Raw genomic sequence first — 13,516 nt, forward strand, 5'->3', positions numbered from 1 at the left:
ACTAGAGCCATAGTTCATGACATTAAGTGTTGGGCTACAAAGTTTGTCTCGTATTTTTAAGCATGTGCATAGCTCATGTAACGAGAAAGCTCATGTTCTTGCTGATTAGAACATGACATTAAGTCCTGCTGATTTAATGAGTCCCTTGATGAGATCAAGACTATTATCTGTACAGAACAAGTTTATGAATGAATGAAAAGGGTGCTGCCCATTACCTTAAAAAAAAACCTGCAAGTGGTCGGAACAAAAAAGCTGCTCTGATGCCAAATGGTAAATACCTGAGGCCTCATAAGTACTGATTACTGTAATCGTTTATTTTTCTAAAAAAAGGCACTACAATTATCGATTCAACACATTACAGCAGCAAATCCACACTAGTGCCAAAATCATGCCCGCATAATCTCCTCTAACACAACAAATGTACCGAATGGGCGAACGGCCAGAGTTAACCAACACGCAGGAAAGTTAGAAACAGACAGAACATTCATCGTTTACAAACGGCCAGGGGCCAGATAATCAGTACATATTCAAATGTTTCCCTGCTCTTCAGCGTGCATGTCGACGATCATGAGCGCAGAGAACTCAGTAACTCAGGGGCTCTTCTACAAATCATCATTCGATTCATCCTGCACCAACAGCATTGAACTTTCGAGTTTAGACGACACGGTTTTCAGGAAGGAATGCTGATCACAAATATGAGTTTAGCCATAACAAGCTCAAAAGGCTACTTTTTGGGCCATTGCTATATATTCTTGACATAGCAACCACTTGGTCAACTAAACTCTAGTTCCTCAGTCAAAAGTTGTTGAGACTCACACCACTAACAGAGAATGGCCATCGCAAGTAAAAGTGTCTACTAACAACTAGCAATTTTGGAAACAAAGAACAACTGTACAGTGAGCAGAAGAGCAAACCTTCATGTGCAAGTTGGCAGTTAAGTCGTTATTCTCACTTTTCATGTTGTCAGGATCCTCTGTATCAGAATCATAAGCTCCTACGCTCCATAATCTGCTGCGCTGAGGTGGCCTCTTTTCCATGTCCTCCTCTTTCTACAAAAGACATTCTCAAATGTGCATGCATGAAAAAGCAAGGAAGAGAATCAAAACGAGGAAGTGACAATGGCATGAGAGAAACCTCCTCTGGAGCTTCAGGATCTGATGGCCTGTCATGGAACTGAGTGCCGGGAACATGTTCTATCTTTGAGAGATGCTCCAATATCATGTTCCTGAAGATTTGCAAAGGTTAGCCTCTACAGTTAGGGAATGTGCACAAGCAGCAGCAAGAGATGTATGATAGGCATAAAGTGTAAACTGTCGAAGACAGGTTTTCAAATGAGAACATGGGAACAAACTAAAGTAAAATCAACCCATAGAGCGAAAGAAAGGAAAAATCTCAGAAGGCATGGAGGCGCAGAGAAAATCCACCATTTTGTACACAATGATGAATTAATTGTACAGACGAATAATGTATATACAAAAATGAGGACTCTGAACTTTAAATGAATTTCTGAAGCAAAAAAAGAAGAGAAACACAAACGATTGTTTTATCCCAAGTGCCCAACACCAAAACTTCTGAAATATATCACAGCAAATGTATGCCATATTGATAGCAAATAGATCACTTACTTCATGTTCTCCAAGTCTTTTGTAGTATTCAGATTCTCCACAATTTTTGGTTGTATATGAAGAGTATAATCAGGGCCAAAATATTCATAGTAATCGTTGTAAGGCAACTTATTATCAGGTTCAATTCCAACAGCAACTGCAGTCTGCATTGCAACAATCCAATTTTATCAGCAGTCATAAACTCTCAACAGACAACTGCACTCAGCTGTATATGGAATAAGAGAGAAAAGTAACACCTCATAGCACCAGCAGCGTGCAACATTTCTGATGGTGTACCCTCCACCACCTAAAACCATCATAGGAACATTGTATGACCTAAGGAAACGGAGGCAGTCTGCATGGCCTTTCACAGACAGGTTGAAGCAACCTAACCTGTCTCCAGCCAAAGAGTCAGCCCCACATTGGAGGACAACAACGTCTGGCTGATAAACCTCCATCACCTTTTTCATGATGCATTGGAACAGATCACGGTAGGCGGCATCATCAATACCATCACTCAGGGGAACATTCAGAGCATAGTTTTTCCCTTCACCTGCTCCAACATCTGTGATATGTCCAGTACCAGGGAAAAAATCCCCATACTTGTGAAAGGAAACTGTCATGACTCGGTTCGTAGTGAAGAACGCCTCCTCCACGCCATCTCCATGGTGGACATCAATGTCTACATATAGCACACGCTGGAACAAAAGGAGAATGATAGCGATCAGGATTATATAATCGAGCAATGATGTGCCATAGAAGCATGAATGCTAAAGTTCTGTATACGCTGAAATAAAAGTTGACCGGAAACATGGAAGATAAAGCATAACAAACCTACATGTTTAGAATTGAACTATAAGAGTGTGTCCTTGTCATGTCCAGTCCATTAGGGGCGTTACTGTAGCACCACTTCTGCTGTAGAGTTCAGCAGCCTCGTAGATGCGTTTTAGTCTACCAGTCTATCCTTAGTTTGTTAGTGGCTTGGATATCAAGTTAGATAGTTAGAGATAAGATCTATTAGTTAGTGGCTTGTATATAAAGTTAGATTAGTTAGATGTTAAGATCTATTAGTTGTCTTAGAGATAAGATTTGTTATTCTAGATTGTTAGGACCGGCTCCTATATAAAGGAGGGCACAATATCTATTTCAGTTAAGTAAAAAAGAATTAATCTAAGTCTCCCCAATCTATAGTCTAATCCCTTCCTTCGCAGCCGATGCCGCCCGGTTATCCTCCTGGCGGATGTTTATCCCTCTTATGATCCTAGGATCATAACAATCCTGGACCTCTTTTAGTATGATAGTACCTCATCCAAAACATTACTCGCAGAAGATGCATAAATGAGTGAGGATGTTCATTAGGAAATATTTTCCTAAACAAATTCAGGTAATCAGCTGATAGGAGTCATTCGGGTAGCAAACTGTATGAATTATATATTTATAAGAAAACACTGAACTGACATAGTAATTAAACTCATAAACCAGTTACCAGCTTAGTTCCTAAAGTCTAAAATAAAAAAACCTTGAGAATACACAAAGAAAGACATCTATCTGACACTTTGGCCAAAACATCCATCTTGTCAGCAATACCACATACCAAAAAAATAATATTCCATGCATATACACAGACTAAAATCAACTGCATCAATCCAAGAAATGTTAATGATATCCATGTCAGTTCACATCACCAAACACATGTTTCTATTTGATAGAATTAGATCCCCAACAGATCATATTCACCATTCCTTACATCTGTAACATACATCTGTTTACCAAAACCAAAATTGGTGCATCCAAGTCCAAAAGTATCAAATCCACTCATAAATCTCTCAGACTCTCAAGGAGAAGCCATCATATGAACGGAAAATAGCATGCAATAAGCATAGTTTTTAAAACGGTAAGGCAAGGTGTGGCAACCCACCCCCTTCACAATGCCTAGGTGATTATGAGGCAGGGTGAGGCGATGACATACCGAATGCAGAAACAGCAAAACAGCAGCCGGGAGGAAGAATAAAAAGGAAAAGAAAAAAAGAAAAAAGAAAAAGAAAAAAGGGGGAGAAGGGAGGGGTCTAGCCCAACCCATACCCCTTTCCTCCTGTGATGCCCTGTACTAGCCTTGGATGCTCGATTCCCTGTATCGGTAGGTCTCTCTCTTTCTCTCTTGCATCGCATCGCCGCCTCTCGCTACCCTTCTCTCTCGCAGCGCAGCGTAGCACCGCCGCTCGCTGCCTGTCTCTCTCCGCCAGCTAGTCACTCCATCTTCCAGGCGCTCCCATGCTTCATTGCCCCACCCCTTGCCAGATTGACGGCTGCTGCCACCACCTACAGATCGACCGCCGCCTTTGACAAGAGGGAGCGTTGTGCTGGCCTCCAGCGCCGGAGCCGACGGGGATGGGGGAGGCGGCGGTTGCTTGGCCTTGCTGGCCGGTTACCCTCCCACTCTTTCTCTCTTCTTCCTCTCTCCCTCATTCTTCACTGCTTTTGGTAAGGCGGCACTTAAGCAACACCTTAAAAACCATGGCAATAAGTAAATATATGACCTGATTTAGTTCACATTAGGTGCAAAATCACCAGGTATGTGAAAGTAAAGCTAGTTTCGACAAACGAAGCACAGTGAAGTGTTGTTTTTGGATATTAGCAGGGTAATGGATGTTACGTCAACTCTTCATTTCCTGCTTGTAAAGCCAAACAAAGTTACAAACTTACAGTGATCTGAAACTACTTTTCTAGATAACTTCACAAGTTTTTTGCACATAGCCAATCTAAAAATACACAACGATAGTGATCGAAGTCAAATAGGTGTAGTTGCACACGCATACCAGGCCCTCACTAGTAGCATAAAGCAATAAACATCTATACATACAACCACAAATCCCAAAAATGCACCAATTCACACAGTTCATCGGAACTCCTAGCTTCAGTGGCAGCAAATAAATACGGTATGCCCATGCGTTACGTTCACACGTCAGTCGCTATAATCAGTAATCACAGTAGTCACTGAATTGGCTTCAAGACAATAACATATTTCTCTTGCCCCTGTAATACTCAAATCAATCTCCAATCCTTTGGGGATTAGCACCCTACTCCACGAACAAAAAAAACCAGTCCCCAACATCAATGCCCCAAACAATTGCATCCATCAATCACAAACCATTAAAAATTCGCATCTAAATCTGGAACCCAATAAACCCTCTCCGGTGATGGAACAGTTGAACAACCCAAGCATCCAAACAACAAACAATTAAGTGTAGACATAAATACGGCAAATATTAGTAGCCATACCCTGTGGAACTTGAGGAGCTCGAGTATGGAGAGGACGATGTCGTTGACGTAGCAGAACCCGGAGGCCTCGCCCTTCTTCGCGTGATGCAGCCCCCCGGCCCAGTTGACGGTGATGTCGGCGTCGCCGCGGTTGAGCTTGACGGCGGCGCCGATGCTCCCTCCCGCGGAGGCCTGGCAGAAGGCGAAGAGACCGTCGAAGACAGGGCAGTCCTCGCCGACGTTGAACCGCTTGACGGCGCGCGGGTCGAGGACGCCCGAGCTGCCAGTGGCGGAGGCGAGGAAGGCCACGTAGTCGTCGGAGTGGAAGCGGCGGATGTCGGCCTCGGAGGCCGGGTAGGGGCGGGAGAGCTCGAGGAGGCGGTGGAGGCCGTAGTGGACAACCAACGAGTGCGCCATGCGGATGCGGTGGGGTTTCATCGGGTGGCCCTGCCCGTAGTAGTAGTCGCCGATCGTGGGCTCGTAGAAGTAGCTCACGCGGCGGTGGCAGCCGTCGTCTCCGCCCGCGGGAGACGGCAGCGACGCGCCCTCGCCGTAGGCCGCCATTTCGCCTTCTCGTCTTTGGGATTTTTTTCCTTCCCCCTTTAGATTTGGGGATTTAGGGAGGGACCTGAGACGGACAAGGGAAGGGGGTATTTGAGTATTTTACCCAAACAAACTTGTATATATTGCTGTCGAAATAGGCATGCCAGGCCAGCCCGGTAGAAGCCTATTTAGGCATGGCTCAGCTAGAGCTTTTTTTATTTTTATATTTTTTAACATAAAAATTTATTTAAATATTCTTCGGATGAAAAAATTTACGAAAATAGGCGTCTACCGCTCTCTCATAGAGCGATTAGGCCCTTACCGTCCACTAAAAAAATAGTAAGCAGTTGGTCGACAGTTTATCGCCCTCTCAGGGAACGGGCAGGCCTTACAGCCCTCCGAAGGTGGTAGCCCCCACGCATGAGCAGTACCGAGGTGAACAGTACTACGAATTTTAATTTTTTATCTATTTTATCTGTTTAAAATAGTGATGTTCTGTTGTTACAAAAATCCTAAAACTTTTTGTATGCGTTACATAATCTATATGCAACCCATTTTAATTGAATTTACCCAAAAATCATGTGTAGAATTTAAACTAAAATTCTCCAAAAAAGGCTACTTTTATAACTTCTAACAATTTTTAGTGCCTCAAATAAATTTCTAAAAATCTAGTAAAATTCACTAATATTCTTCTTATGTGATGTGATAATTTCTAAAATTATTTTCAGCCCTATATTATGTGGTAAAAAAGTGAGTTCCTTTGTAATTCACCATTTATATGTATTTTATAATTTCATAATATATTCTTCTTTTAACTTAATTTGAATTCAAACATATATAAACCTAGTGCTGAAAATAATTTTAGAAATTATCACATCACATAAGAAGAATATTAGTGAATTTTACTAGATTTTTAGAAATTTATTTGAGGCACTAACAATTGTTAGAAGTTATAAGAGTAGCCATTTTTGGAGAATTTTAGTTTAAATTCTACATATGATTTTTGAGTAAATTCAATTAAAATGGGTTGCATATGGATTATGTAACACGTACAAAAAGTTTTAGAATTTTTTAGCAACAGAACATCACTATTTTGAATGGATAAAGTAGTAGGAAAATTAAAATTCGGAGTACTGTTCACCGCGGGACTGTTTATGCAGGGGGCTTACTGCCCCTTTAGAGGGCTGTAAGGCCTACCCGCTCCTTGAGAGGGCGGCAAGCTGCGGGCCGACTGCTTACCGCTCTCTCAGTGGGCGGTAAGGGTCTAACCGTCTTATGAGAGGGCGGTAGGCGATTATTTTTGTAAATCTTTTCATTCGGAGTATATTTAAATAAATTTTTATGTTAAAAAATAAAAAAATAAAAAAAACTCGCTCAGCTACGGTATACAACTCGACAAGTTCGGTAATTGTAACGAGCCGGGCTGTGTTGGTCTGTGTGCTGTGTCGGACCGAACAATCTCTTATTAACAACTTTTTCAAGCCTAGTGATGATCAGAGGCTAATTCAAAGCTAGCCCGGGCACAGCTGAGCATGGTGCACTGCCGGTCCGGCATCACTTTGAAAATAAAAATAAAAATAAAAAATAGCTAAAAATTAAAAATAAAATAAAATTATTTATAGAAAATAGATAAAATTGAGTTTTATTGGTTGGCTTGAAAACCTTTCTACTAGAAGGAAAAAAAGTATAACCTATACTTCAAAAATTATATGATTTCATTAGAAACTCTATGTTTTTTCTTGCAATATATAATATGCTTTCTCAAGTGCTCCATTTTACTTGTAGACCTAACACATAATTCATGGTTGCATATATTACACATAGCAAATCTTACATGTTTTGTAACACCCTAAATTTCAATTTTTGTAATAGTTTAAAATTTTGCTAGAATTTTTTATAGGAGTTGCAAATTTTGTTTAATAGAAGAAATTAATTTTTAAATTTAATTTTGCCATAGGTTATATATAAGTTTGATGCATTCATGCCGTCGTAGTAGCAATAGGTTTTTATACGTGGAAAAAGTTTGCAAAAGTTCGCTAGAAGGCACTTGTTTAAACCTCTTTTGAATTTGGTTCAAAATGTGAAAAAACGCAATTTCAAAATTGTAAAAGCCTCCCGGCTGAATAGTTCTTCCGGTCCACCTCTTCCCTCCCCTCTCTTCTAACCATGTGGGCCACCAGCCTCCTTTTCGCATGAGCCATGGGGCCGGCCTACCCGCACCAGCCCGAGCCGACTGCTGCCCCCCACCTGAAATAGCCCCCTCCCCCTTCTTCTCTCTGCCTTGTGGGCCCCTCTTGAGCCGAGCCACTCGCGCACCCGAGTTGTGGCTGCCCTTCTCCTACCTCCCACCTCCCGAGCTCAATCCCGCCCACCATCTCTGCCCGTTCAAATCCGACCCTACCCGTGCCGTTTCGCGTCAATTAGGCGCCACTACCGCGATCCTCGCCCCTCAATCAAGCACCCTGGCCGTTTTCCCCCTCCATTACCCCTCTCTAATCCCAGCCAATGCACTTCCCCTCTCGCGCATATAAGCCGACCTTTGTCTCCGTGGCGAGGTTCTGCACCAATTTAACCCGTTTCCCCTCCTTTCCCGCTCGGTTTCACCCTCAGCGTTGTCGCCTTCTTCGTTGCCGGTGAGAGCTCCGTTGCCGCCGCAATTCTCCGTGGTCGGGTCATCTCTAACCCTTTCTCCCCCTCTACGGCTTCGCAAGGTCACCAGAGAAGCTCCAGGCTGCACTTCAACGTCGCCCGATCCACGGAGTGTCGCCCGCGCTATGATCGAGTCCCGCCGTCCACCTCTCTCCATCGCTGGCCTCCCTCTGTCCTTCTCTGCCAACGAGAAGCCCGTGGTAATGCTCCCCTCGCCCTCCTCTTCATTTTGCGTGTCTCCCCATCAAAATCTGTGTCCGGACGCACATTTCCTTATCATGGATTCTTCCTTGTCGCCATTGATGAGTCATGGATAATGAAGGGTAGATATGCTAGTGCTGTCATAGTTGGGTAAATGTTAATCTTGATGTAACAAGAATCAGGTATGGTAATCTTGCAGCAACAAGGTATAGGGACCCTATCAGTACGGTTGGTTTGAGGTGGTGCTGAATAACAGGCTTGTGTTTGTTCCTGTATGGTCCTAAGGACCGGTTCTTGAATATGAAACTAAGTGAATCCGCACAACCATGATTCCTATATCGGTATGGCTTGGCCAACTAATTAGCCACCCCTTTAACTCTGTGGGTACCGTTGGATAGTTGAGTGGCACAAGACGAGGCTTCTGATGTAATCATCTGTTTGCGGTGAAGCCTCAGTGCGTGCCTACAAGATGGTGGGAGCTTTGTAAAGGCCTTGTAATGAGACTTTGACTCCACACCCTGCAAGTGTGAAGCAACAAGGGAATCATGACTCGTGGGTAAAGTGTGCAAACTCTGTAGGGTCTAAAACTAATCGATCAGCCGTGCTCACGGACAAGAGTGGACTTGGACTTCTTCAGGATTAGATGGGATCAGGGTTGATATGGTTGGATGGGTAGCCAGGTAATGAAATTACCTGGTGAGTCTTGGTAGTTGGATGAAATCCAATGAGTCAATCCTTTTGTTATAGTGGTGTCTTCACATTTAGTAAATAGGATGCTTGTTGTGAAGTCATTAGGTTAAAGTTTGCTTGGTGTAGTTAACCGTTTCTAACCTTTCCTTGACTTAAGCCCCATAGAATGCTTTCCCTACACTTGCGGAGTACATTTTTGTACTCACACCTGTTGTCCCTTTTCTTGCAGTCTGCCGCCGTTCAAAAGCAGTCAACGAAGCTGCAACCTTTGATGAAGATGACTTCAACCTGGAGTTGCTGTTCTAGGCTGGAGTGCCCCCGATTGACACCTATGGATTATGGAAACCCTACTAGCACTGAAGATCTTTAGTTCCGCTGTGTTTTCTTTTAGACTCTCGGGTCCTTTTGTATTAAGTTAATTATGTTATTATAATAATGACACTGTGATAATACACTGATGATGTAAATGCATGTATGAAACTTGATCCTGGCATACATGTGTTGTGCCCGGTTTTGTTCCTTTAAAACTTGGTGTTACAAAAGTGGTATTAGAGTTGTGTTGACCGTAGGATGCAACCTAAATAGAAAGGACGTGCTAAGGACTTATGTTTGTACAAATTACTTTTGTAAAATTGTTTCCCTTTCAGTTTTTCCTTTTCCTATCCAATGCTCTTTATAAAAATGTTACTAATTTTCTATCTTCTTTAAAAATTTAGATGCCCCGCACAAAGGTCACCCCGCGTAAGCACGTGCTAGTTCCTAAGCTTGAGATCCCAGCTAATGCTGTCTGGGCCCACCAACTCCCTACTGAGTTCTACTTCGACGGACAGCTTGCCGGCTACTTTGCCCGTACGCTATGGTGCCTACTTCAGGGACTGGGCTACCACGACGCTCCAGTCTACAAGGGAGTCAGAGTTCCTCTTGGAGACCGTGGCTACTCCTGGTCAGTGGAGGTGACCATGTTTGAGAAGCCAACCGATGACAGTCTTCGCCGAGTTCGCCGTGTCCACACCACCGTCGCCGTCAGAGCTACCTTCGAGGCAGGGATCAAGGACGCCGCCTGCCAGGCTCTGGCCATTCTCTGCAGGGAGAATAGACATGACCTCCGCCACACCCAGTTCAACAAGTTCCCGCAACGCCCATCTGGTAGCCTGGAGGTCATCTTCGCGTCCGTCAACAACGAGCCAGATCTCCATCTGAGAGAGCAGGTCTGCCTCACTCCCGCCCTGTATGCCGAGCTTGACAAAGCCCTTGACGAGCTGGAGGATATGCATCAACATCACGCAAAGCAGGAGCAGAGCATCCACGAGCTGCAGATTCTACTGGAGGACCCCGACCAGTTTCCTGAGGAGGCTCCCGTGGCACCCATGGCTACACCACCCTGTTCCCCTCCACGCAAGAAGCTTCGTCTGGTAGATGCAGCAGGTCCTTCAAGCATAGAAGGCGAGGAGTAGAGTCGAGCTAAGAGGATGTCCTTAGCTGAATAAATCTTTTAGTCTCATGGGTTCTAGTTGTCCTGTGTCGTTCGTGCTAGTGTGTGCTTGTGCTTGTGTCTGTAGTGTGAACCTTGTGCGAGTTGGATCTTTGCTCGTGTTGGTGTGATGTGGGGGTTTCCCCTCTACATTGCATCAGCCAATAATATAATAATACTTGGGAGTCCCTTTCTTTCTTTCTTTCTTTGGTGCTTATCTGTTCTTGTCTTGTTTATCCTCTCTTGCTTTTCACTTATGTTCCCCACATGAACCTTGGCTACCAATAGATGGTGAACACCAGGCTTGGCAACAACAACAACAACAACGTTAGCAACAACGCCAATGACAACACCGCCAACCAACATGATCTTCCACCCCCACCCCTCTGATGGACGCCAATCAAGTGATGACCATTCTCCAAGGCTTAGTCCAGGCTATCAACCAACGACCCCAAGACTAGCAAGCACCGCTGCAACATCCGCAGTCCAGGCTCAGAACTTTCTTGAGCACAAAGTCACCCACCTTCTCTCAGGCAATTGAGTCCATGGAGGTTGATGACTGGCTGATGACAATAGAGAACATGCCGCAGATAGCTCAGTGCACTGGAGGGGAGAAAGTTATTTTCGCATCTCATCAACTGATTGGTCTAGCTCAAGAATGGTGGACAGCTTACACTGCTGCCCACGAGGATCCCCAGGAGATCACTTGGGCAGAGTTCTGGAATAGCTTTCGTGCACACCATGCCCTGGTAGGTGAAGTGAAGCTGAAGAGAAAGGAGTTCCTCAGTCTGAAGCAAGGACCCATGTTAGTAAGGGAATACCTCATCAAGTTCACCCAGCTCTCCCGCTATGCCCCCAATGATGTGGATACTGATGAAAAGAAACAAGATTGTTTCCTGGAGGGTCTCAACACTGGCTTTTATTATGCCCTCTCAGCCAACGAGTACCCCAGTTTCCGAAAGCTGGTGGATATAGCTTTCATCATGGAAAAGAAGCGCCAGAATCCGAGAGAAGAACGCAAGCACAGTCTGCAAGGTCAGTCTTCTGGCAGCAACACCTGTCCCCCCTTCAACCCTCCTGCCACAGGTCCAATGTTCCGCCATAGAGGGCAGAATCAGCAACAGAGGCCACCACAGAAGATGCCTAATCATGTTGCAGGTGTGTACAAGCCGCCAATGCAGCAGCAACAGTCACGCCCCAACTTTCAGCAGCAGCGACCCAATAACAACTAGCCCCAGCAGCAGAATAGCATCGGTCAAGGATCGGGCAACATCGGCCCATATTTCAGTTGTGGCAACTTCAGGCACCTTGCAAAAAAGTGTCCCAAGAAGCAGCAAGGCAAGACACAGGCCCAAGGGAACAACAATCGGTAGTAGCAGCCTTGGCAAAATGTGATGCATGGTCGAGTCAATCACATTGTGGTGGAAGAAGCCCATGATGCTCCTGATGTAGTGCTGGGTATGTTTTTTTGCAAACTCTCACCCTGCTACAGTTTTGTTCGATTATGGAGCTTTGCATTCTTTCATAACATCTCAGTTTGTCAATACATATAAATTGCCAAGAGCATTAATGAAAAATCGGGTGCTAGTTAGTTCTTATGGAGGAGGAATGGAATCAAAGCATGTATGCCCTAAAATAAGTATATGCATAATAGGGGTAGACTTTCTTGCTAACCTCATCATTATGGATTCTAAGGGAATTGATATCATACTGGGAATGGATTGGTTGACCAAGTACAATGGAATCATTGAATGTGCCACAAAGTCAGTACAGTTGACACACACGGATGAAACCAAGGTGGAATTCCAAGCGACGACAGAGTCAGCTATCAATGCTAGTGTCAACAAGGCCAATGCAGTGGAAGATAGTAGAGTGGTCAGTGAATTTTCAGACGTCTTCCCAGAGGATTTGCCAGGTATGCCACCTGATCGCAAAATTGAGTTCATCATTGAGTTAGTACCTGGAATGGCTCCTATATACAAGAGGCCATATAGAATGGATGCCAATCAGTTGGCTGAGCTCAAGGACCTAATCCAAGAGCTACTAGACAAAAGGGTTTATCCGCCCCAGTTCTTCACCCTGGGGAGCCCTAGTTATCTTCGTACCCAAGAAGGATGGAACCCAAAGGATGTGTATAGATTATCGAGCCCTGAATGAAGTAACAATCAAGAACAAGTATCCTCTACCCCGCATTGAAGATCTGTTTGACTAGTTGGGAGCATGTGTATTCTCCAAGATCGATCTTCGGTTTGGGTATCATCAACTAATGATTCGTGCTTCGGATATTCCAAAGACGACATTTGTTACTCGGTATGGTCTGTACGAGTACACAGCAATATCTTTCGAGTTGACCAATGCCCCAACTTACTTCATGCATCTGATGAACAAGGTCTTCATGGAGTATTTGGACAAATTTGTCATGGTATTTATTGATGACATTTTGGTATACTCCAAGAACGAAGAAGAGCACGTGGAACATTTTAGAATGGTATTACAAAAACATAGAGAAAACCAGTTGTATGCTAAGTTGAGCAAATGTGAGTTTTGGTTGAAGGAAGTTCCCTTCCTTGGTCACATTATTTCAGCAGGAGGTGTGTCTGTGGACCCATCTAAAGTAAGGGATGTTTTGAACTGGAAACCACCACAGAATGTTTCAGAGATCTGCAGTTTCTTGGGTCTAGCAGGATACTATCGTCGGTTTATAGAAGGTTTCTCAAAGATAGCAAAGCCAATGACAGAACTGCTAGATAAAGGAGTAGAGTTCAAGTGGATAGCCACTCAAGAATCTAGTTTCAATGAGTTGAAGAAAAGATTAACCTCACCTCCAGTATTGATTATTCTTGACACCCAAAAGCCATTTCGATGTATTGTGATGCTTCTCATCAGGGAGTGGGATGCGTGCTCATGCAAGAAGGTCATGTAGTAGCATACGCATCTAGACAGTTAAGGAAGCATGAAGAGAATTACCCGACACATGATTTGGAGCTAGCCGCAGTAGTTCACGCACTCAAGATTTGGAGATATTATTTGATAGGTCAAAGGTGTGAGATATATTTAGATCATAACAGCTTGAAATATATCTTCACTCAACCGGATCTTA

At 44.0% G+C, this 13,516-nt stretch overlaps 1 protein-coding gene across 1 annotated transcript; it reads right to left on the reverse strand.

Moving 5' to 3' along the window:
• Positions 1-253: 253 nt before the first annotated feature.
• Positions 254-5,505, reverse strand: LOC133899458 (histone deacetylase 6-like). The gene is made up of 6 exons (XM_062340444.1): positions 4,884-5,505; positions 1,862-2,302; positions 1,626-1,768; positions 1,135-1,225; positions 915-1,049; positions 254-626 (listed from the first exon to the last, which is right to left on the reverse strand). The coding sequence occupies exons 1-6, from the start codon at positions 5,424-5,426 to the stop codon at positions 603-605; spliced, it is 1,377 nt and encodes a 458-aa protein (XP_062196428.1). The 5' UTR covers positions 5,427-5,505; the 3' UTR covers positions 254-602.
• Positions 5,506-13,516: the final 8,011 nt, after the last annotated feature.

This window comes from Phragmites australis, chromosome 18, assembly GCF_958298935.1.
Source record: "Phragmites australis chromosome 18, lpPhrAust1.1, whole genome shotgun sequence".
NCBI lineage: Eukaryota > Viridiplantae > Streptophyta > Magnoliopsida > Poales > Poaceae > Phragmites > Phragmites australis.